The sequence below is a fragment of the Lissotriton helveticus genome, chromosome 11, assembly GCF_964261635.1.
Source record: "Lissotriton helveticus chromosome 11, aLisHel1.1, whole genome shotgun sequence".
In the NCBI taxonomy this organism is placed as follows: Eukaryota; Metazoa; Chordata; class Amphibia; order Caudata; family Salamandridae; genus Lissotriton; species Lissotriton helveticus.
In genome coordinates this window covers 825043674-825067873 of record NC_136072.1, presented here as the reverse complement: position 1 = coordinate 825067873, position 24200 = coordinate 825043674, and the positions used below count along the sequence as shown (strand labels likewise).

General features: G+C 47.4%; 1 protein-coding gene across 3 annotated transcripts in view; it reads left to right on the top strand.

Annotated features, from left to right (window-relative positions):
* Window positions 1-24200, top strand: part of LOC144792107 (myoferlin-like) — a 3514236-nt gene that overhangs the window by 470490 nt on the left and 3019546 nt on the right. For all 3 annotated transcript variants that reach the window (XM_078666976.1, XM_078666975.1, XM_078666977.1), the window contains exon 4: window positions 17682-17845. In XM_078666976.1, coding sequence (XP_078523102.1) covers window positions 17682-17845 — 164 coding nt within the window. The remainder of the gene's footprint in view (window positions 1-17681; window positions 17846-24200) is intronic.

Here is a 24200-nt window from a genome sequence, read left to right as displayed (position 1 = left end):
GTCATCTTTTGTCTAAGGAGGGGCGTGCATTGACATCAGACCGTATTCAAGCAATTTTAAATACTCCAGTCCCTTGCACTCAGAAAGATGTTCGTGCCTTTATAGGTTTGATGTCCTTTTGTAGGCAATGGATACTAGGATTTTCGCACATTATAAAACCTTTGTTAGCGTTGTTGTTCAAAACTACACCAATTCCCCTTGAATGGACAGATGAATGTCAGAATGCTTTTGAACAATTGAGACAAGCTCTTTGTTCTGCACCAGTGTTAGGTACACCAGATTATACAAAGATCTTTACATTATATGTACATGAGAAAGATGGGTGTGCATTGTCAGTCTTAGTACAGACACACGGAGATAAACAGAGACCTTGTGCGTACTTCTCAGCAGTACTCGATCCTGTGGCTCGAGGATTGCCTGGATGTTTTCGAGCAGTTGCAGCAACAGCAGTAGCCATACGACAGAGTGAGGGAATAGTTTTGTCACACAAATTGTTGGTGTTAGTTCCCTATGCGGTAGATGCTTTATTAAACCAAACGAAAACACAGCATCTAACTAGCACCCGTTTACCAGGATATGAGCTAACACTGTTGGCGCCACATATTACACTGAAGAGGTGCGCCACTTTGAACCCTGCTACTTTATTGCCATATCCTGTTGCTGAGACCCAGAAGGAAGAACATCATGATTGTGTTTTTCTGACTGAAGAACAAACAAAGGGTCGTATCGATTTATAGGATACGCCACTTCTAGATGTAGATGGGGAACTGTGGGTTGATGGATCATGTTTAAAGCTGCCAGATGGTACGACTTCCGCAGCCTATGCGTCACGACACTTAAGACAGTGGTAGAAACAGCATGAATACCGCAAAAATCGGCCCAAGCGGCTGAATCGATAGCCTTAACGAAAGCATTTGAGTTAAGTGCTGGTTTATGTGTGAATATCTACACTGATAGCTGTTACGCTTTTGGAGTAGTGCACGATTTTGGCCTACTCTGGAATGAACGAGGGTTCCTGACCTCACATGGAGTGCATATTATGCATGGAGAATTAGTACGTGACCTCCTGAATGCACTATTATGTCCAAAGAAAGTAGCGATAATCAAATGTAGTACACATAAGAAGGTGACAGACAAAATAGGACAAGGAAATGCGTTTGCAGATCGCATTGCGAGAGAGACTGCCATGTTACAAAATGTCTCCCCTATGTATGTGGTGAAATCACAAGCAGAGCGATGGCATGATGCTAGAGAGGAAATATTGGACATACAAAAGTCAGCATCTGAAGCAGAACTTGCAACCTGGGCAACAGAGGGAGTGTTGGATGATGAGGGTTGTTGGCGTAGCAAAGATATGGAGAGATGGAAATTGCCTGCTGCTTATTTGCAAGCAATGGTTCAAATGACACATGGGCTGGCCCATGTTGGAGCTCTTGCAATTACTAAATTGCTTGCACGAGTTTGGGAGCATCCTGAGATTGCCAGCACGGCCAAGAGAGTAGTGCAGACCTGTCTGATATGCCTACAGTACAATCCTGCCAAAGGGACTTATACTCCTAAAGGAGGGTTCGTTCCACCTACTGCATCATTCGAAGTACTGCAAATGGATTATATCCAGCTTGAGCGCTGTAATAACCTTAAGTATGTCCTAGTGGTGGTGTGTGCTTTCAGTAAATGGATTGAGGCCTACCCCACGAAGGATAATACAGCATTGACAACAGCTAAGGTGTTACTCAAAGAGTACTTCCCACGCTATGGTGTTTGTAAATTTTTATGGAATGACAATGGTCCTCATTTTGTTGGGAAAATAGTTTAGCATGTCCTGAAAGGATTGGGAATTAAACAAAAATTCCACGCTGTATTCCACCCGCAGTCAGCAGGTCTAGTAGAGAGATACAATGCAACTCTGAAGCTGAAGCTAGCAAAGATCGTGGCATCCACGTCTTTGAAATGGCCGGACGCTTTGCCTTTGGCATTACTGTCTATTAGATCAGTGCCACATTCCCGTTCTGGCCTCACACCCTATGAAGTGGTGTTTGGAAGGCCAATGAATATATGGGGAGTCCCTAAGCCTCGCTTAATACATGATGTGCCTTGTATAATGATGAACGATTATTTGGCACGATTAACAAATGATTTACTTTCTATTCATCAACAGGTTCGAGAAGCGCTCCCTGGCAATTCCATTGGAGAGGCTCGCGATCTCCGTCCTGGGGATCATGTAATGGTCCGCTCGTTCGAGAGAACCAGCAGTTTGGAGCCGAGGTGGCGTGGCCCTGAACAAGTATTGCTGGCAACTCGGACGGCTGTGCGAGTCACGAATAAGAAGCGGTGGATACATTCCACTCACTGCCGTCGTGTCTCTCCGGATCTGGTGAATCCTGCGGTGCTGTCTGATTATCGAGACATCTTGGATGCAGAGAAGAGCCCAGCTGTTACGCCTCACGAGTCGGAGGGAGCCTTCCCGGACCACACTGTTTCTGGTGGAGTGAGATACAACCTGCGGCCAAGGAAAGCAGTTGTTTTGTGCGGGACTGGTTGAGTTACCGTTCTGAGGTTTGCGAAAACGGACGCCGAGAATATCAAGGGGGGGGATCAGTTCTGTCCAGTGTAGCGACACCCGTCTTGAATCTCAGAGAAGAAACCAGCGGCTACCTCGGATCTTAGCACTCAATTTTTATTTTTTAGTTGGTTTTGAAACTTTTGTTCTTTGCACTATGGCACCTACTACGATGAGAAACAGAAGAATTCTGGGTGCAGTACTTTTTGTTACGACTATAGTGGTAATAGCAGTAATAGCTTGGACTGTAGAACGATTGCTTCCTGTACGAGAATATTTACTGCCTACCACTCCAATCCCATCTGAACATTTCCATTTTACTCTGCCTTATCATGAAGAGAGGCATAGACAGACTTACCTAAATAACAGCTTCATTCAAATTCTACATCATACCCATAATATGACAAACACTTCGAACTGTTGGGTATGTGGAATGTTGCCTGGACATCAAAAGAAAGGAGGAACTCCACTTATTCCTCTTCCTTTCTCTCATAATGGTTCTTGTAATGCTTGGTACACTCTTCTTTTTACACTGAGATGGCCAACAAAAGGTGGACTACTTTTTCGACTAAATAAAATATGCTATAATGATAGAGATGGTTATCCACAGGCAGAAGGAACTAAATTTGAGTGGGAAGAATATCGACCGGACAATGTATCTACACCTCGTACTTTTACTAATCAAAGACTTATAAATATGTCCAGTTTACATGTGATTACGGTTATTGATACCAAGGCTGACCTATGTGTAAGGAATAAAGGTACAATTCCGGTAGGGAAAAGTGAATGTAATACTACTCTCACATTTAACACACCAAGTGGTATTGCTTTTGTAGCCTCGCGAAATACTTACTTTATTTGTGGAAATAAAGGATATCATGGTCTTCCCATTGGATGGTTAGGAACGTGCTATATATCTTTTGTACTACCCCCTGTATTTATTGCCCCGCCTATGTACCATAATGATTTTGTATTATATCATGATTGTATATTAAATAAGGTTAAGAGAACATTAGAGATTGAAGATGTAGATCAAACCGACACCTCCTTACAACAATCTGTAGATTTTAATTTAGGTCTGTTTTCTTTTGTTGGTGCTGACTTAAATAGCAGGAAAATAAGACGGCTAACACGTGTTGTGGAAGTTGTCGCTAATGAGACTGCTTCTGCTTTAGGGAACTTAACTGAGGAACTCCAAATTACTAGAATTGTAACACTTCAGACCGAATGGTTCTAGATGTAGTATTAGCTGATCGTGGGGGTGCATGCCGCATTATCGGAAGTAGTTGTTGTGTTTACGTCCCAGATAATTCGCCTTCTGTGTATGATGCCATTTCTAAATTGCACAAAATTGCTGCTGAAATTCATCCCGAAAATGGTACATGGACATTCTCTAATTGGTTCTGGACTCTGCTTAGTACCTGGGGTTGGAAATTACTGACTATCCTGTGTATGATTATTGGAATACTCTTTTTTCTTTGTTTGTGTATTCAATGTGGCCCTACTTTATGTTCTGTGTGTATTACAGCCTGTATTCCCTCCAAACGAGCTATTGCTAAAAACGAGCAAATGATTAACAAAGAAATGATGAAAATAATGATGATTAATATTGATGACGAGTATCCTGATTACCTCCATTATGAGGTAGCTTCAGCTAAATGCTAAAATGGCCGTCTGTCGTAATTTGGCAGTAACTAGGTTAGCATTTAGCCCAGCTACACGAACTTTCGTGTTTAACTTGACCAAACCTGCGGGGGCCATTTTGTATTTCCTGGCTTCCATTTTGTATGAACATGCGGTCTCGTGGTCAGCATGCCCTTTTGTCCTTTCTCTGTACCAATGACCATTTACCTTGCCCAGCAACAGGCTATTTTTGGCACTGGTCAAGCTCACGCATGCGTTTTTGAACATTTAGATTAATGAGTGGTCACCTCTTAGGAATGTTCTCTACAACTGACCAGTGGTACTAAACTCCTCCCACATGTTGGCTGTGTTCCAAAAATGCCCTTATATGTACCTAAACTGTGAAAAGAGTATACCGGAGAGGGAAGATGGTAGTGGTGTATCCAAGAGGAAAAGACCGCACATTCACTAGTAACAATTTGGGATATAACAGGTACTGGAATAGTAATAAATCTTCAGTTACGAAGACGGAGTGCTGCGTAGACCACTATCCCCCACTACCAAGAGGGATTCAATGACAATCAATGATTGGCAAAATACAAGTGAAGCAAAAGGGTCAAATCAAGCACATTCCTAACATACAAGTATGAGCGAGCAGACTAATAAGTCTCCTGGTTGTTTCGCAATAAGTAAAGATTGTCTGATAGCAGCAGTAGTTGAACATCACAAACAAGCAAGAAAATTCAAAATGTCATGTTCTTTATTCACAAAAATCCGTAGGAGTAGACTTGACAGAAAGACAGCCGACACGTGTTTCGTCAGTACTGAAGGTAAGTACAAAGACTTTTTCAAGGCTAGGTGAAACGAAATATCAACGTCGTGTATCAAAAAGGTGCTTGTCCAGAAATGATGAAAATGAGGTAAGGAACCATGTTTGTAAAGAAGTCCAGATAGTCGGGTATTCAAACGGCAACGGTCCAAGAGTTCAGATATGTGCAGTCAGAGCAATAGGGAAGTAAAACAACAAACGTAGGAATCCCCCACACAGGTTTCGTGGCCAGATATGCACAGTTAAAAGGTAGGCATCATGATCGATGTCTAGTAAGAATTTCCAGAAAGTCGATGAGGAGATTCACTAAGGGTTCAAACCGGTGCTCATGTATATGTATATGAGCTCAAGTAACAGGCGTCCCCGAATATTGTTGCCGTTTTACTGAATCCGCTATCATACGGACTCGAACCTACACGTCTTTTGCTGCAGTGGGGCTTGGCTGCAGCTTTTTGGGCAACAATATTCGGGGACGCCTGTTACTTGAGCTCATATACATATACATGAGCACCGGTTTGAACCCTTAGTGAATCTCCTCATCGACTTTCTGGAAATTCTTACTAGACATCGATCATGATGCCTACCTTTTAACTGTGCATATCTGGCCACGAAACCTGTGTGGGGGATTCCTACGTTTGTTGTTTTACTTCCCTATTGCTCTGACTGCACATATCTGAACTCTTGGACCGTTGCCCTTTGAATACCCGACTATCTGGACTTCTTTACAAACATGGTTCCTTACCTCATTTTCATCATTTCTGGACAAGCCTCTTTTTGATACACGACGTTGATATTTCGTTTCACCTAGCCTTGAAAAAGTCTTTGTACTTACCTTCAGTACTGACGAAACACGTGTCGGCTGTCTTTCTGTCAAGTCTACTCCTACGGATTTTTGTGAATAAAGAACATGACATTTTGAACTTTCTTGCTTGTTTGTGATGTTCAACTACTGCTGCTATCGGACAATCTTTACTTATTGCGAAACAACCAGGAGACTTATTAGTCTGCTCGCTCATACTTGTATGTTAGGAATGTGCTTGATTTGACCCTTTTGCTTCAAAAGAGTATACCGTCTACCTTTTTATTACTGTTAAACTTGTATAAAAGAGGTCGCGCACCGATGTTCGGTGTGATACTTCTTGCATTGCCGAAGGGTGCTGTAGGAATGTACCACCACCCCATGGGGTCTTAATAAACTTGTCATTTTCATTTTCCAGTTTCCGTGCCAACTTCTGTTCTATGGTGTTCGAGAGTCTTTTGCAGAGTATGTAGACCTGACGAAACCCGATACCACACAGCAACCGGTTTGAACTGGGGTATGCATGGAGCACCTATTGTGCCCCAGGCAGTGTCTCAATCTATTCAGCCCTCCCTGTCCCAATACACAAAGTCCTGTCTGGGGTGGTGCTCGCACCTCTCCAGACAGGAAACCTATTGTCCAAACCTCCGTGAATGGAAGGACTCGCAGCAGCAGGAGGTCAGACTTGTGTCTGTGGCAGCAGCGTCCATTTTGTGACGCTGGGGCTCTGGTTAACGTTAACCGGGAAAGTCAGCAACAACATGTCTTCTCCATCTAGAAGGGTGGAATGCTACCCCCGTCTCGAGAATTGGCGAGGGGGTAGTATTCCAAAGCGTATGACACCTTACATGACATGTTTGGATAAAGCCAACCCAAAGTTAGCATTCAACCGCGAGGATTATAATGCACTTAAGAGTATCTGGTATGGCGATATCATAGAACAGCTATAAGGACATGGTTCCGCAAGCTGCAGACAGGCTCAGCTCATGCTAGAGCACCATCTCACACATAACCAAGCACTCTGCCTCCAGGATTGTTAAGGCCTGTCATAGGAATGATTTATAGGTTACTGTGTGTCTATATATAAGGGTAGATATAGGAATACTATACCTAAGCAAGGGGTGATTACACGACCTTGCCCCAGCTGAGTGATCAGCCAGTTGTGTCAGTTTGAGTGGCCAGCCAGGGGTGGCATAATATATGCTGCAGCCCCTGGTAGGCCTTGGTTACACTAATGCCCTGAGTACCTAGGGTACACTTCTACAGGGGCTGACAAGGTGAACCAATTCCCAATTGTGGATGTACCTAGAGTACATGGTGTGAATTTAGCGAGAGTGCATCTGGGCTGTGGGTCTGATTAGCAGGCCCACAGCCACATCTAAGTCGAAAACCAGTAAAGCAAAAGCAAAAAGTGGGGGGTGACCATAGGAAGCAGACCCAACTCTCCTACAGGCTGATTCTGCTCTTCAAAGGTTCAAGGATAGCAAAGCCATGGTGAAATCCTTAGGATTACATTCCCAGTCAAGAGGGTTTGGAAAGTCTTCCTTTTGTAGCTTGCAACAACCTCAGCAGCAACAGCAGCAAAATCCTCTTTATAAGTCCTAAAGAGGAAGAGCCCGAGGTCGCCAATGTGGGTCGTCCCACAATCTCTCCTCCTCCTCGTCTACCTCCCCTGCTCCCCCTGGTAATGCAGGAAGGCAGCCCTAGATCCCCCATCCTGCCTCATGTAGGTCCTGAAGGGGGTCGGTTGTCTCACTCTCAACAGGGTTGGAAATTGGTCACATCATACATTTGGGTTTTCAACCTTGTAGAGAAAGGGTACACCCTACCCTTTCGGGAATTTCCTTTTCCTTACCCTCCTTGCCAAGGTTTTTGTTCAGAGGGCCATTTGCTTCTTCCACAGAAGGAGGTCCATGCTTTATTACAAAAAGGTGCAATAAAGGTGGTTCTGGAGCAGGAAAGGGGTCAGGGATGCTACTCCCGGTATTTCCTGAACCCCAAAAAGGATGGCAAATTTCGTCCGATTCTGGACCTCAGGGTCTTGAATTTTTACCTGAAACAGGAGAAATTCAAGATGCTGACCCTTGCTCAGGTTCTTCTGGCATTGCAGCAAGATGACTGGATGGTGTTGATCGATTTACAGGATGCGTATTTTCCCATCCCCATCCTGAAGTCGCACAGGAAGTATCTCCGTAGGGTCGCAGCACTACCAGTTTGCGGTCCTACCGTTTGGTCTTACTACTACACCTCGAGTCTTCACAAAGGTAATGGCAGTGGTGGCAGCTTATCTCAGGAGGTCAGGGATTTCAGTTTTCCCTTATCTAGACTACTGGTTGCTCAAAGCGGAGTCGCCAGAGATGGTACTTCATCATCTGCGAGTAACAACTCAGGTGTTGTTCAACTTGGGCTTTTCAATAAATGTGCCCAAATCTCACCTGGTGCCCTCTCAGCACAACCTGTTCATAGGGGTGATACTGGATACCACTGTGTGTCAAGCTTTTCCACCTCCACAGAGAATTCTCGACATTCAGGAGATGATTCCTTTGTTTTACGATGGAGCGGTTGTTCCGGTCCTGAAGGTCCTTCGCCTGCTCGGTCTGTTCGCTTCTTGAATACTGTTGGTCAGTCATGCATGATGGCACCTACTGGAGAATCTGGAGTATCCAATGTCCAAACCTATCTTCGCAATGAAGAAAAATCCCAGCATAGGACAACAGCTAGTGAGAGCTGACAGCTATATTCCAAAACCAAAGAGTGACTTAATCACACAGTGGAATCTGAAACCAATATGTGGGCACCACAAATGTGGGTGCTGCGTTGCTTGCCCGTCCACATTGGAGGGAAATGTGTTTGAACACAATAATATTAAATGGAGACACAGCAGTTTCACAAACTGTAAAACCAAAAATGTAATTTACGCAGTGGTGTGCAGATGCAACAAGGTATACATAGGCAAAACATGCCAACAAATCAATATGAGAATCACACAACACAGATCTCGCATAAGGCGCAAGGTATTAACTTCTCCAATGGTTGAGCACTTCATGTCCGTCAACCATTCTGAAAATGATTTTGAATGGACAGTGCTGGCTGGGATAGACCCTAAACATCGGTCCCTAAATATTGAAAGCGCATTATTGCGCAAAGAGGCTAAGCATGAGCGCAAAATCCGCTCCGATCGCGGATTTTGCGGATTTTCGGTAAATCCGCGATCCGCGAACTCTCGCGAATTTACCGAGAATCCGCAATCCGCGATCGGAGCGGATTTTGCGGTCAAAAGTTCAAGCCTGCATAATTTACGATGGCGCCGGCAAGCTGCCAGCGCCATCCTCAAATGGTTACTTAATTAGCTTCGACAGGAAGCTCTAACAGATAAGATAAAGCAGGGGCTCGAGCGCCTGCTTTATTTTATCAGTTGGAGCTTCCTGTTGAAGCTAATTAAGTAACTTTTGCAGGATGGCGCTGGCAGCTTGCCGGCGCCATCGTAAATTATTTACATGGTGTCTGAAGGGCAGGGTTCATTCTGGCACGACGGTCCTGGCACAAAAAATAAACCTCAACAGGAAACACTTGCAGATATCAATAACGCATGTGCCCTAGTTGCAGCTTAAATTCAGTGACTCATTCATCAGCCAAAAAATAATCGTGAGCGTTGTGGAGGCTGGGCAGGTGTGCCTTGTTCCCAAATATACCATCGAAAATCCGCTGTGATGCTGGTCTCTGACCTTTTATACACACAAGAGGCATGTGCGCTCGCATGGAAGCCCCGTCCGTTTGGCCCCGCCCACACACTCGAGGTGTGCACCGTCTTCCCGCCATTTACCCACTATGATGGACATTTCACTCAAGGGACCCCTGCGCACTTCGGCGCGATTGCATAGTAACACACACTTGGTCGCTGGAACTAGTTGAAGCGCAAATGCAGTGACTCATTCATCAGCCCAAAAAAAATCGTGAGCGTTGGGAGGCTGGGCAGATGTGCCTTCTTCCCAAATATACCATCGAAAATCCGCTGTGATGCTGGCCAGAGGCATTTGCATCTTTGACTTTCACGAGCGCAATCCCCGTGCTGTTCCTGTGACCAGGGGCTTCTGTCTCTTAATCTGCTGCTCTGATCGGTCTCTGACCTTTTGTATACACAAGAGGCATGTGCGCTCGCATGGAAGCCCCGTCCGTTTGGCCCCGCCCACACACTCGAGGAAGCCCCGCCCCCAAATCCGCCGATCCGCAAAATCCGCGGATTTTGCGGATCCACGATCCGTGAATCCGCAAATTCGTGAATCGTGGATCCGCAAAATCCACCCATGCTTAAAAGAGGCTTACTTGATCATGAAATTTGACAGTATTAATAAGGGGCTTAACTGCATGAGCGAGTTAAATAGAATCTAAACTCAGAATAAATAACTTCGAATATCACCTGCCTCTGTAAAATTACATTGCCCAGAATGCACTACGTTTGATGTTGCTCCTTTCCTCTTCATGATTGGCGGATAGAGCCACCACGTGACCCGTTTACCTGGGATTATACAATTGAGCTTCAGGAGGCGGCTGGTTTTCAAACAACCGAGCGAGGAATGAGCTCCATTTAATGCCATGCGCATGTATGCTGAATTCGGTGAGTGATTAGAAATAATTTGAAGTACTGACATTCCCTGACGTTAGCTTTGAGAATGCGGGACTCATTTTAGCCCGTGTTTTGTTACAGCTTTCCATCACGACCGTCTTTAAATAATACAGACCGGGTGCAGCTTGCAAGTGTGCACCGACTATTGAGTGAGTAACCATTGCGTCCATTCATAAAACATTCTGCACATTTAGCAGTTCACTAGTAGAGTAAAACGTTTTAATCCTTTCAGAAATTAAGAACTGCGAGGACCATGCCTGATTTGCATTTGGAGTGATTCGAATGCCGTTTGCGTAAGGTAATTTCTTTTCTTCACGTAAATGTTTTTTAATAACTATTAGTCTGGCGGTGTAGAGAACTAATACGGGTTTGATACTTTGTTGCAGACTGTTAAACCACTGCGTAGGAGAATAATCAAAAGACAGAGGTCTATTCTGGCATCACACAGGTATGTGGCTACATATCGAATTAATGAGGAAGTCAGTTGCTAGGGGCATTTGAGAAGCTATTTCTAAACAATTCGAATTGTTTTTCTTTTTGTCAAAAACAGTTGTCAAAGACAAGATTTACCCTGCCCTGATGAGAGTTTGGTAATTCGCAAAGCCCGAACTCGAAACGCGTCGGCTATGTGAGATTCAAGTCTTGACTAGATTGTTGAACACCTAAAATATCAGGATTAGTTGCTCTTTGGGTGTTAGGAATTTTTTCTCGAGTTGCTTGATTTCAATCATAATGTAATGAATTTGAATATATATGCATATAAATAGTTTGCATAGAAAACAGCTTTTTTTGACATGCTCATAATTTTGAATGTATTTGTATTGATGTATTGAATTTTTGTATGTGTCTAAATGTATTGTTAATTTTGGTGGAGATTTATGTATAATATGAAATAATTGAGTTTTGGGTTTATTTGGTTCATATTAATGTGATATTTTGTGTAGTTGATGATGTGTTCCTAGTTTGCCCTAAACAAATATTGATACATTTTTTCTATGAAAATAAATCAAAATAAAAGAGGCAAAAATCATTGCCAAGATAGACATAATTAATTTGGTCTGTTTGTTGTTGTGATCGGAACTCCGATCTTAAATGAATGGAGGTGTGGGTGAATTTTTCTATTTACTGCTGGCACATGAGGGCATTCCAGTGGTGCCTCCGCAGGCAGTGGTATCAACACAACAGAGATCTCAGGGAATCAGTCAGAATCTCCAGAGACGCTGCAGCCGAGCTGCCTTGGTGGAGTGTGCAGGGCAATTTGTCTCAAGGAAAGCCCTTTCAGCTTCCTACGCCGGTGGCCACAGTGATCATGGATGCCTCCACTCTAGGGTGGGGTGCTCATCTGGGGGATCTGGAGGTCAAAGGTCTTTGGTCTCCAGAGGAAAGGTTGCTTCACATAAACTTTCTGGAATTGCCGGTGATACGTTTGGCATTAAAGGCTTTCCTATCTTCCCTTCACGGTCAGTCAGTGCAGGTTCTGACGGACAACACTACCGCAATGTGGTACATCAACAAACAGGGAGGTGGGGGGTCATTTCGGCTCTGTCGAGAGGCTCTGCGACTCTGGTCCTTCAGATTTATGTGTTTGCAAATCATCTAGCCGGGGTGCTGAATGTTCATGCGGACAGTCTCAGTTGGCATTACTTGGCCGACCATGAGTGGCGGCTTCATCCAGAGGTGGTCCATCACATCTTCGGGATGTGGGGGTCTCCTCGGTTGGACCTATTTGCAATTCACAACAACGCGCACTGCCTGTTGTTCTACAGTCTCCAGTATCCGATGCAGGGAGCGCTGGGGGATGCGTTTCAATTGGATTGGAGCTCACACCTCCTTTACGCGTTTCCTCCCATACCCTTGATTCCTCGGGTCTGAGGAAGATTCGCCAAGAAAGGGCCCAAGTTATATTGATCACCTCGGATTGGCCAAGAAAGGTGTGGTACACAGATCTACTTCACCTCTCATTGCACCCTCCGCTCCGTCTTCATCTCAGGGCAGACCTCCTCTCGCAGTCGCAAGGGCAGGTTCTACACCCCCAACTCCAGATCCTGCACCTTCAAGCCTGGAGATTGAATGGGGCAACCTGAGTTCTTTCTCTCTCCCGCCGGATGCGGTGGATGTTATTTTATCGTCCAGGCGACACTCCACCAAGTCTGTTTATTCTTCCAGATGGTCTAGATTACTTAAATGGTGTGGAGAGAGATCCATTGATTCTTTAAAGGCCCATTTGTCAGATGTTCTTCAGTTTTCGCTATTCTTTGCCCAGCAGGGTTGTGCTGTGGCCCCTGTTAAGGGCTATTTGACGGCTTTGTCAGCTTTCCTATGTTTGCCGGACCAGCCTCTTTGTTTAAGTCTCCCATTGTCTTGAGGTTCATTAAGGGCCTTACCAATTGGTTTCTGCCTACTCCTTTTGTTATGCCTCAATTTGATTTAAATCTTGTTTTGACTTTCTTATTGGATTCCCCGTTTGAAACCCTACATAGTTGTTCTTTGAGACTTCTGTCTTTTAAAACGGTTTTTCTTGTGCTATTACCTCAGCAAGGAGGGTGAGTGAGCTTCAGGCTCTCAGTTCGAAACCCCTGTTTTTGACCATACATGCTGAAAGGATGGTCCTCAGGACTAGGGCTGCTTTTCTGCCTAAGGTGGTTACTCCCTTCCATCTAGGACAGTTCATTACTCTTCCTGTATCTACTCCCCCCCTCACCCTTCCAAGGAGGAGGAGAGACTTCACTGCCTGGATTCAAAAAGAGCAGCAAGCTTTCATTTGGATAGGACTAAAGAATTGCGTTTGGACAATCAGCTCTTGGTGGGCTAAGTTGGAGGCATGAAGGGCATAGCTGTGCACAAGCGTACTCTTTCCAGATGGATCATCTTGTGCATCAAAATCTGCTACACTCTGGCTGGTAAGGAGCCTCCTGAAGTTATTAGAGCTCATTCTACCAGAGCCAAGTCATCTACTTCTGCTTTGGCCAGAGGTATACCTGTAGTGGACATTTGTAAGGCAGCGACATGAACCTCCCTCCACACTTTCGCAAAGCATTATTGTTTGCACTTCGAAATGAGGAGGGGGGGCCACTTTGCGCGCTGTGTCCTGCAATACTTTTTGATATAAAAGGGTGGACACCCTCCTCCGGGAGTGGGACTGTTGTGGGAATCTATTCAAAAGGTGAGGAATACACAGGCAGATGTATCCATCAGAAGATCAAGTTACTTACCTTCGGTAACGCTTTTTCTGGTTAATACAGTATCTGCCTGTGGATTCCTCACTGACCCACCCTCCTCCCTGATGTCCACCCTTGCATACCTTAAAGGTTGCATGGTTTAACATGTTTGTTTTGCATTGTCTCTACTATCTATCTTTGTATATTTATAGGAAATGCTTTTATTCTTTGGCTTTTCTTTTAATTTTATACTATGTGTATTTGTTTGTGTACTGTGCATACTTTCAATCTGTTGTCGGTTCACCTGTTCGCCTCGGAGGCACGGAAAAAATGGGTGGAACTGACGTTATCACACCTACAAGGCTCTGTTACGGCTCCAGTGACGTTATGCAGAGCCGCGAGCGGAGCCATAGCATTGTGACGTCCTCGTCGGCATTGAGAGCTAGGAAAAAGTTTCTGCAAAATGATGACGCAGGTGATAATCATAAGATGAGGAATCCACAGGCAGATACTGTATCCACCAGAAAAAGCGTACTTGTTCATTGGGCTCATAGTGTTTGATGTGCGGGTCTCTTGTGAGCTCGCGCAGGTAGACAGGGTGAGAGCTGTGGATATCTAACAAGGGTGAACCAAAACTTAGGACAATGGACCCTAAGGAAAGGGTTGGGAAGATTCAGGGGTGCCTCCCAAAGGAGGGGCTGGACAAGTGGGAGGATACTCCCCTGTCCTTTGTCCCGTGTAGCGCCAGAGTGGGAGCAAACTGCTCCCTGAGTTGGTTTGAATTGGACTATGCAAGGAGGGCACCAATTGTGCCCTGCACGCAGACTATGTGGCTCTGACAAGCCCTCCCACCCTGCCCCAAAACACAAAATTATGTCTGGGAGGTGGTCACACCTCCCTGTGACAGGATACCTATTGTTCTGCCTTCCACTGCCCAAGCTTGGCTCAGCTGCAGGAGGGCAGAAACATGTCTCTGGACGGCAGCATCCTGGCTTGCTGTCCGGGTCTGGAAACCTTGTACCGGGAGCACAGACGGACTCCCAAAGGATCTTTACAGTGCATGGAATCATACCTCCCACACTGTTTACTGTGTGGGGGTATGATTCCAACATGTTTTGGTGTGGGGGTATGATTCCAACATGTTTGATACCAAACATGAAAGGATTCGTTACAGCCAGTTTCGATGTGGTAACCTCGTAATGACATGGTGCTCCTTTATATGGTGTATGGCTGTCTCACTTACAACACAGGAGAATGGACTCCCTAGGCTGTAGGGCTGTCTTGCTCATGCAGGGGCACCCTCACACTTATAACCAACCACCCTGCCTTCAGAATTGAAAGGCCTGCTCTAGGAGTGACTTATAGGTTTTTAGTGCAGTGACCTTAGATATAGGGAAACCTATATCTTTAGTAGGTGGTGCTAGCACCAGCTTACGCTGCAATGGCAGGCCTGTAGTTACAAGTGGTCTCCCATAGGTGGCATAATACATGCTTCTTCCCATGGGAGACCACTGGTGTACCTATGCCCTTGGTACCTTAGTACCATATATTAGGACTGATAAGTGTACACCAGTGTCCAATCTGGGATGTACCTAAGTACTTACCAAACCAATTTGGGGGAGAAAGTAGAAACTGGGGTCCTGATTAGCAGGATCCCAGTCAGACTAGTCAAAAACAGCATCATATCAATCAAAAAGTGGGGGTAACCATAAAAGCAGATCCTACTTCCCTACAATAGATAACACCACCACCATGTGGTACTGCAACGGGTGGAGTGGGGATCGTGGACCCTTTGTCAAGAGGCCCGGCGTCTCTGGACATGGCAAGAACAGCAGGGCACAACTCTGGTGGTTCAACACCTGGCAAGTTCTATGAATGCCAGTGCAGACATACTCAGCCATCAATCACGGATGGTGTCTCAAGTTAGAGGTTGTGCAAGGTCTCTTTCAACAGTGGGGAGATTCTTGGTTAGATCTGTTCACCTCCGAAGAGAATGTGCAGTGTCAGCAATACTGCACACTGGAGGTTTCAAGGCAGCTATCGCTCTGCGACACCTTTCGTCGCAAGTGGCACTCAGGCATGATCTACGCCTTTCTGCACATACCACTTCTGCCCAGGGTTCTGAGGAAGATTAGAAATGACCGGGCCGAGTCATTCTTGTGGCTCCAGACTGGGTGAGGAGAATCTGGTATACAGAACTTCTGAAAATGAGCATCGATTCTCCGATCAGGCTGCTCCTTCGGGAGTATCTTTTGTCGCAGCAGCAGGGGAGGGTCCTCCACCCGAACCTGTCAACTCTTCGCCTCCATGCGCGGAAATTGAGCGTCTGCAGTTGATGGCTTTTGACCTTCCTCCTGAAGTATACAACATTATTTTGGCGGCCAGGCGGCCCTCTACTAAGATTGTATACACCTGCCATAAGCAGAAGGTTGTATTATACTGTACAGAAAGGTCTGTTGACTCTTTTTCTGCTTCTATTTCCACTGTTCTTCCATCCATTTTGACCCTTGCCCAGCAGGGCTGTGCTTTGGGTACTCTTAATAGTTATCTTTCTGCTCTATCTGCTTTTTTTAGGCTGCCAGACCAACCCTCTCTCTTTAGGTCTCCGATTGTAAATAGGGGTTTGAAGGGGCTGGCTCACTTGTTTCTGCCCATGCCCTTTGTTATGCCCTGGAACCTTAATTTCGTCCTCACTTTTGTTGTGTGTGCTCCTTTTTAGCCCATGCACAGTTGTCCCCTCCGTTTGCTTACAATCAAGAAAGCCTTTCTTGTGCTGATAACTTTTGCCCAGAGGCTGAGTGAGTTGCAGGCGCTATCTTCAGGACCCTACATGATGTCTTTTGCAGACAAAGTGGTGCTTCGTACCCGTACTTTATTTTTGCCGAAGGTGGTGACCCCATTCCATCTGGTTCAGTCTATCACACTGCCTACCTTCTTTTTGCTCCTCACATCCCTCTCCTTGGAGGGATGTGGGGAGCAAAGAAGGTAGGCAGCATCTCCACCAGGGGAAAGGCTGCGACTACGGTCTTGGCTCGGGGTGTCCCAGTCCTGGACATCTGTCATACAGCAACGTGGGCATCTTGTTTGCTAAGCTCTACTGCCTGGACAGTCAGGTCCACAGGTACAGGCTTTTGCTCGTTCGGTCCTCCAGGACTTCCTAGTGTGAGGAACTGGTTCACAATCCACTGTGAGGAGAGTATTGCCTGGGTATCTAATTCAAAGATAAGTTTTACACAGCTAGAAGTCTCTATCAGATGAACAAGTTACTTACTTTCAGTAATGTATTATCTGGTAGAGATCATATCTAGCTGCAAATTCCTTACAGGCCCATGCATGCCTCTCTGCTTTGCGGTCTGATTTTGTTAGGGCTAGAGTTACTCCCTTTTTCAGGGCCCTAGTTTGCACACAGTTACGTCAGTTACTCGTGGTTCTGCACTTCTGGCATGGAAAAAATAAAAAGTACTGACATCTACGCGCCTGGGTGGTGACTATATAGGTGACCGCAATGTCATAACCGACGCTAACGATGCTGCCGACGTCACGCAGAGCCAAATGGAACCACCTGAAGGCGCGCGCAAGGGGTATTGCTTGAGCAAAAGTTTCCGGATCCAGCCTGACGCCTGGGAAATTCAAAGGTAAGAAATCTGCAGCTAGATATTCTCTCTACCAGATAATGCATTACCGAAGGTAAGTAACTTGTTCACCTGTTCTTCATAAAAAAACCTGACCACGCGCCTTTCATTTTATCATATATAAAATGTGATTCTTCTTTAGTCATCCATGCTAGATACAAGTAAATTATGCTGTCCTTGTTGCTAGAGTATTTGCAAAAAGTACAAAATATTAATTTCAAAAGGCTTTCTCTACATTAATAATGTGCTTGGTTTACTGATATGCACAAAACTCAATTTAACCTCAGTGCTTACTAACTGTAGATGTGTGATTTTACTTCACTGTTTCTTTAAGATATAGTGCCTATTATGAACAATCCTCATCCTTGTTCTCCTACTCATATTTATTTTAAATACAGTGGACCCTGAAATACAGTGCATCCCCTTCACAGCTGCTTTTCTGTCTTTTTTTTGTAGTATGAAAACCAGGCAAAGTGCTGCGGGTCCTGGGGTACCAAAGGCCTAGGAAAGCACCCCTACTTTTCAGACATTTCAGGGAAATTCAGCATTCCCAGAGAAAAGTTCCAGGTTCCCCGTGGGTGGCAGTGGGACGGAGAATGGACTGTGGAGCCGCAGAAAAGGTGAGTGAGCTCAAGATTAGTTAGGAAACCCCTTAATAGTATAATTCCTTGTTTGCTCAGTAACACTCCAAGGATTTTTTTTCTGCCTTCCATCCCTTATAGTAATATGAGGAGAGTGTTGTTTATCTAGTCTCTCACTATTACCAATTCCGAGGGGAGAAATGCTCCCCCACCTCCCCACCCCCCAGTACTGTTACTCATCAGATAGAGACATCTAGCTGCAAAATACTTACCTTTGACCTTCCAGGCGTCAGGCAGAATCTGGAAGATTTTTCGTAGCAGTACCCTAGCTCGCCCATAAGTGGTGTAGGTCGAATCCGCGTGACAACGTATTCGTCATGACGGCCACGTCGTCAATATAACCGCCACTCCAGCACGCTGATGTCAGTTCTGTTCTTTCCGGGCCAGCCAGCGCGATCCGTTGAGGAAAGCTACCTCCTGTCATTTTTTGACAGGCTTTTTTTGACTTTTTATCTATGTTGGCGTGTTTGGGAATGTCAAGTAAGAAGACATCTGGGTTCAAGCTGTGCGGCACCGTGTCATGTCAGTTACGGACCCCCATTTGGTTTGTCTGTGGTGCCTGGAGCCTGACCACGACTCCAAGTCATGCTCTGACTGCCGGGCCATGGCGCTGAAGGCTTTGAGGGAGCGGTCCCTAAAGCTTCTCATTGCCCAGCGGCCAGCACTGCAGTGGTCACCTTGCCAGTCTCAATCCTGGTCCAGGTTTTGGTAAAGGGGAAGGTCTGAGCACCGATCTCGTTATTCGAAGTCCTCTTCGTCGAAGTCAAGTAAAAGGGATCACAAAAAGCACAAGAAGTCGAATCATGCTTCGACTTCGCCCGCCCGCTTCGTGACAATGCAGAGAAACCTCGGCGCTCGAGGCCCCCTCTGTGGAGCGGGTGCCTGGCTCGGCTTTGCGTTTCCCTTCCTTTACTGGGCTGGGTGGGGTTTGGGAGCCACGTGCCCATCTCGCCGACCGACAACCTTCACACATCCCTCCCTCTCTGAAGCCTGCTAGAGAAGGAGCCATCCCGCCTGGGCCGGAGGGCACGCTGGACAGGTGGAGAGGTGCGGTTGCACAGGCACCGGTGGGCCCAGCCGTCTTCCTGGAAGGAGAGCGGCGGGCCTGAGCGAGACCCAGGGGTGCCGGATCCTGGCGGTGGTGGCACTCCTCGGAACGGTCGTCCGAACTGCTTTGGAAATGAGCTGGGCAGAGAGGTGTGACGGCGTGGTGCGCTGGGCCTATGGACTAGCCGGGCAGCAGCGTCCTGGGGCTGGCACCACCCGACCTCTTCTGCTCAGGTCGGACCACTGGGGGGTGCGGGCTACTGTTGCCACTCAGCCTTCGCTCTGCTGGGTGAGGGCAAGGGCCACAAGGGAAAAGCAGCAGGCCCCCGAGTTGGACGGTCCATGCGGGGTGGAAGCTCTTTGCTTGAAACAACAGCTGAGGCTAGTCAAGCAGTCCATCGCTAAACCGACCGAGCATGCCCAATCGATCGGACTACTGTCAGGGCTCCCCCTGGCAGGCCACCCTGAGCGGGGGATGCCGGCTTCGCACCCCAGCCCGGTCCCGGGGCAGGCAGACTCGGACGAAAGGCCCAGCTGGATGGGCTAGGAGTCCGGTGCCGAATTCTGCCTTCCCCTGTTTCTGAATCACCGGACCTCACGGATTTCTGACTGACCCTCGCCCACGGCCCCAGCTGGGCCTCAGCCATGGGGCTGTGAGGAGGAGCCGACAGGCACTTTGACAAGCAGGCGAAATGGGGGAGGTCTGCACGGGACCGGCGGACCCCATCCCGCGCCCTTGGTGTAGCGGCAGGCCATGGGACGGGACCCAGGGTTGGAGCCCCCGACCCGGGGGGGCCTCTGTACCCCATCGAGGCTCCCGGGCTCAGAGGCGCAGGGGAAGCCTCCCTGGGCCCACAGGACCTTTCCTTGGCACCCTGCCATGCAACAGGCCCAAGGACAGAACCCAGGGTGGGGAGGCCAACTCCTCAGGGGCCCGGCTGGAGCTCCTGAAACCAGCCAAGCGGCAGGAAGCTCCCGGAGCACGACAAAACCCGTCTCAGGGCTTTGGCAGAGCGGCAGGCCGGGTAACGGGCCCAGGGCTGGAGCACCCGACTTGGGGCCTGGTGGGGCACCTGGACCGAGCCGGGGCTCCCGGGCCTAGAGACTTAGGGGAAGCCTCCCAGGGCCCGCGGGACCCCCTCAGGTGGATCTTCCATTACAGCAGCAGGGGACTGTCCCCCACCCAAACCTGCCAAGTTTCAACCTCCTTGCGTGGAGATTGAGCGGCGACAGTTGACTGCCTTCATCCTTCCTCTCGAAGTCTGCGCTAACTGTCGGATGGGCTGCGCCGACCTATGTGAAGGCCCGCTAACTGTATATCCGACATGGAGGGATTCTGTGTTTGACTGCCAGTGGCGGTGAGTGGCTCCCTGCTCTCGGAATACACGTGCTGCAATATTGGACCTGAGTGCTTGCACGTTTATGAAATCCCCATGGAGTGAAGTGTGCTCTGGCCCTGGCTTCCGGTGCAGTGGTGGAGAGCCGGGAGGCTGCATGGCTGGACGTTTGATACCTTAAGGGAGAGGATTCGCTGTGACCTTGCTGGTGAGTGGCCCCCACTTGGTGCTCCATAGCTAGCAGTGGGGTGCTGTGCTTGGAGGGCGAAGGCAGGTGGAGGCGGCTAGTTACCTGGACATGTGCTGTGGCCTAGGCTCCAACCCTCATTGACCAGTGCAGCGGGATTGCGCAGAGTGCGGGGTAGAGCGTGACAAGTGCCCTGAGTGTGGGGAGTAAAGGAGTGAACTGAGCGGATAGCGGTAGACTCCCCTAATTTCCCAGGCCTTCCGCCGCCTACAGTAACGGACGAGACCAGGAGAGACTGTGCATAACTGGACTGCCCACAGCCGCAGCATATACTACTGGATCGGGGGGCTGGGCATACGACAGGACGGGCCTACTCTCTGTTTCTTTTGTTGCTCCTTGATTTTTGTGGGTCACAGAGACCATTACTGGTGCTCTGGTGCAACGTCGCCTTAAAGTGATAATTGACAGATCTGCGTAGAGACTAGAATGGGGAGACCGGACGCGAGGCAACCGAAGCTCACGTTTGAGACTGCCAGGAAATCGAATCGTACCGGGCCACACCAACAGCAGCAGGCGGGCACTAGTGGGGACAATGGAGGCCCACAGGATGGCTCCTCCGACCTCAAAGAAGTTCTCCGTGAAATGCGGCAGGGGTTCGCAACGATCGCTGACAAAGTGGACAGGATGTCTTCACGCATGGATGCGGTAGTCCACAAACTGGACGTACATGAGGGGCGACTAAAGGAGGCGGAGCAACGGATCTCCGATACAGAGGACGCTACGACACGACATACGTCTCAACTATCCAGAATGGACAACCTGCTACGTGTTATTGCGTCCAAGAATGAGGATATGGAAGCGAGAAGTAGACGCAATAACATACGCATAGTGGGCATTCCGGAGACGACAAATGTGGGCAGGATGGAGGAATATATAGAGATGTTGTTGGCAGCAATTGGTACAGAGGTTTTCTCTCCGCAATTCATAGTGGAAAGAGCACACCGAACATTGGCCCCTAAGCCAAAGCCGGGTGCTCCCCCTAGACCAATCGTCGCTCAGCTGTTGAACTATAGGGATAGGGATGCAGGCTTACGTGCGGCCCGCAATACCAAGACACTCTCGTATGATGGAAATTCCTTCACCGTTTATCCAGATTTCACGCAGGTGGTGCAGGAGGAACGCAGAAAGTTTCTATCAGTGAAGGCCAAATTGCGCGACATGCAACTGGACTATGCATTGCACTACCCGGCTAAGCTGCGCATCACGTACCAGGGACGGCAGAAATTCTTTACCAATCCTCAGCAAGTTGAGGATTTCATCAAACAGTATAAGCGGGCTAACAGGCATGCTGAAAGAGTGGAGGAGGAACCGGATCCAATGCACGACGAGGTGGAGAACGCTGAATAGTGAGTGGGTGAACAATACATAACTGTCCTAATAGAGGCCTTCGAAGACTGTAGGGGGGTTAGCGTATGTGAGATAGCGATTACTATCCGGATAAGGAGCGGTGCTAAAAAATGTTTTTTTCTTTTCACATATCCCCCATTGATCTAGGTATTAGAAGACGTGAATTCTAATGGGGTCCCGATAACATGTGGTTTCTTTCTAGTCTGTTATTGGTTATCTGCTACTGACTGGTGTAGCACCAGAATTGCCTACGGTTATACCGCCGGGCACCCTCTCAGGACCACCGGTCAGACTACGAGTCACATTGTGGTTATGACGGACATGAGGGGGAGATGTGTGGCCACCTAGTTATGAACCCTAACGGGAAATACCCAAGAAGTTTTTTGATGTTATGGGCATACACTGGCCCTAGTTCTCAGGGCAATTGTGGGTGGGATGGGGAGGGCACATGGCTGGCAGATTGGGGTTTGCTTCATTGGGAGGGGGGCGGGTCAAAAATGCTGCGGGTAAGGGATGGAACTGTGAGTTACGTGTGGGGGGTGGAAGGGTTGGGACAGTTACTGGGCTTATGTTTGCGGACCAGTATGGTGTGGGGACATCATTGGAGTACAGATATACAAGTTGCTGAAAATGTGATGCTATGGGTGCTGTGGCTATTTGTGTTCAGATTACGTGATCATGTGATACAAGACATGCTCTGCTATGGCTGGTTGCTCGGGAGATGTGGATTCATGGGGACAAGGCGGGTGAGGGTCGCTTAGCTAAATTGTCGGTCCTATCCTGGAATGTGCGGGGACTGAATGATGCCCGCAAAGGCAGGAGGGTGGTCGCATACCTGGAGCAGCATCATATACAGATTGCGTTGTTGCAAGAAACTCATTTGAGCCCACACACAACGTATTCATTTGCAAGTAAATGGGCTGCGTTCAGGAGTTTCTCCTCATACTCAGCGTATGCCAGGGGCACTGCGATATTGATCAAGAAGAATGTACCATTTGTAAAATTTGGTGAACACATGAATAAGGAAGGGAGGTTCAGTGTGTTGTGGGGTAGACTTGGTACTGATACGATCACAAAAGTGAATTGTTATGGACCTAACGTGGATTTACCTGAGTTTTTCACACAATTATGGGGTACCGTACTGAACACTGGCTCTAAGCATATACTATGGGGTGGAGACTTTAATGTTACGCTGACCCCAGGGTTGGATAGATCAGATGGGAGCCCCCAATATAATAGACGAGCAAGAGATGCATTAGTTGGGATTATTGAAGAAGGGGGACTTATTGATAGTTGGCGATTTATGCATGCTGGAATCAAGGAGGGCACACACTTTACCACACATGCTAACACATGGGCGAGATTGGACTACTGCCTTCTGTCTCGGGGGCTGATGATTAATCTGGGTAGAGTGGCTCATTTACCAACATCTTACTCAGACCATTGCCCAGTACTAGTACAGATATCAATACCGGGATTTGATAAGGCATCACCAGTATGGCGTATGCAACCCACGGCTCTTCTGGATGAGCTGTTTAAAAAGGAGCTAGGAGAGGAAATTTCTGAGTTTTTTCCTCGTAATCAGGGGTCGGTGGATAGTGTTGAAATCATCTGGGAGGCGTTTAATGTGACGATAAGAGGGTACTACATTGCTAAGAGCTTTGGAGTACTTAGAGATATTAGAGGGATGCTTGATAAACTGGAAACAGAATTAAGGATGTTGGAAGTACAGTTGACTCGAGAGCCAATGGGCCCCATACATAAACTATTCAGAGATACGCTCACGCAATATGAAGAAGAAGCAGATAGGGAAGTGAAATTTAGAGGCAAATATTGGCAGGCGCGACGATACTGTGAGGGTGAAAGACCAGGTCGTGCTTTGGCAGAAGTCACTAGGAAGCCACGATGTAGTGCGCATGTGCTGGAAATACACACACCGGTGGGTGATGTGTGCCGAGACTCGAAGGACGTTCTAGGCCTTTTTACGGCTAATTATGAGAGGTTATACACAACACACCAAGATGGGGAATTACCCTTTGGGAGCTTCCTAGACGATATAGCTTTGTGTTGGCTAATTGACACACATAGACAGTTCCTCGGGGCACCACTTGAGCTTGATGAAATACGTGATGCAATTATGTCCCTTAGTAATGGCAAGGCACCTGGCTCGGATGGTCTCCCGGCGGAGTTTTATAAATGCTATATTGACATAATGGCCCCGGTCCTGAAGGAGGTCTTTGAAGACTCTTTGGAAGTAGGAAAGCTGCCGAGGTCCATGAGGGAAGTGGTAATCACATCTCTCTTAAAGCCAAATAAAGACCCTGCTGATTGTGACTCATACAGGCCGCTTTCTTTA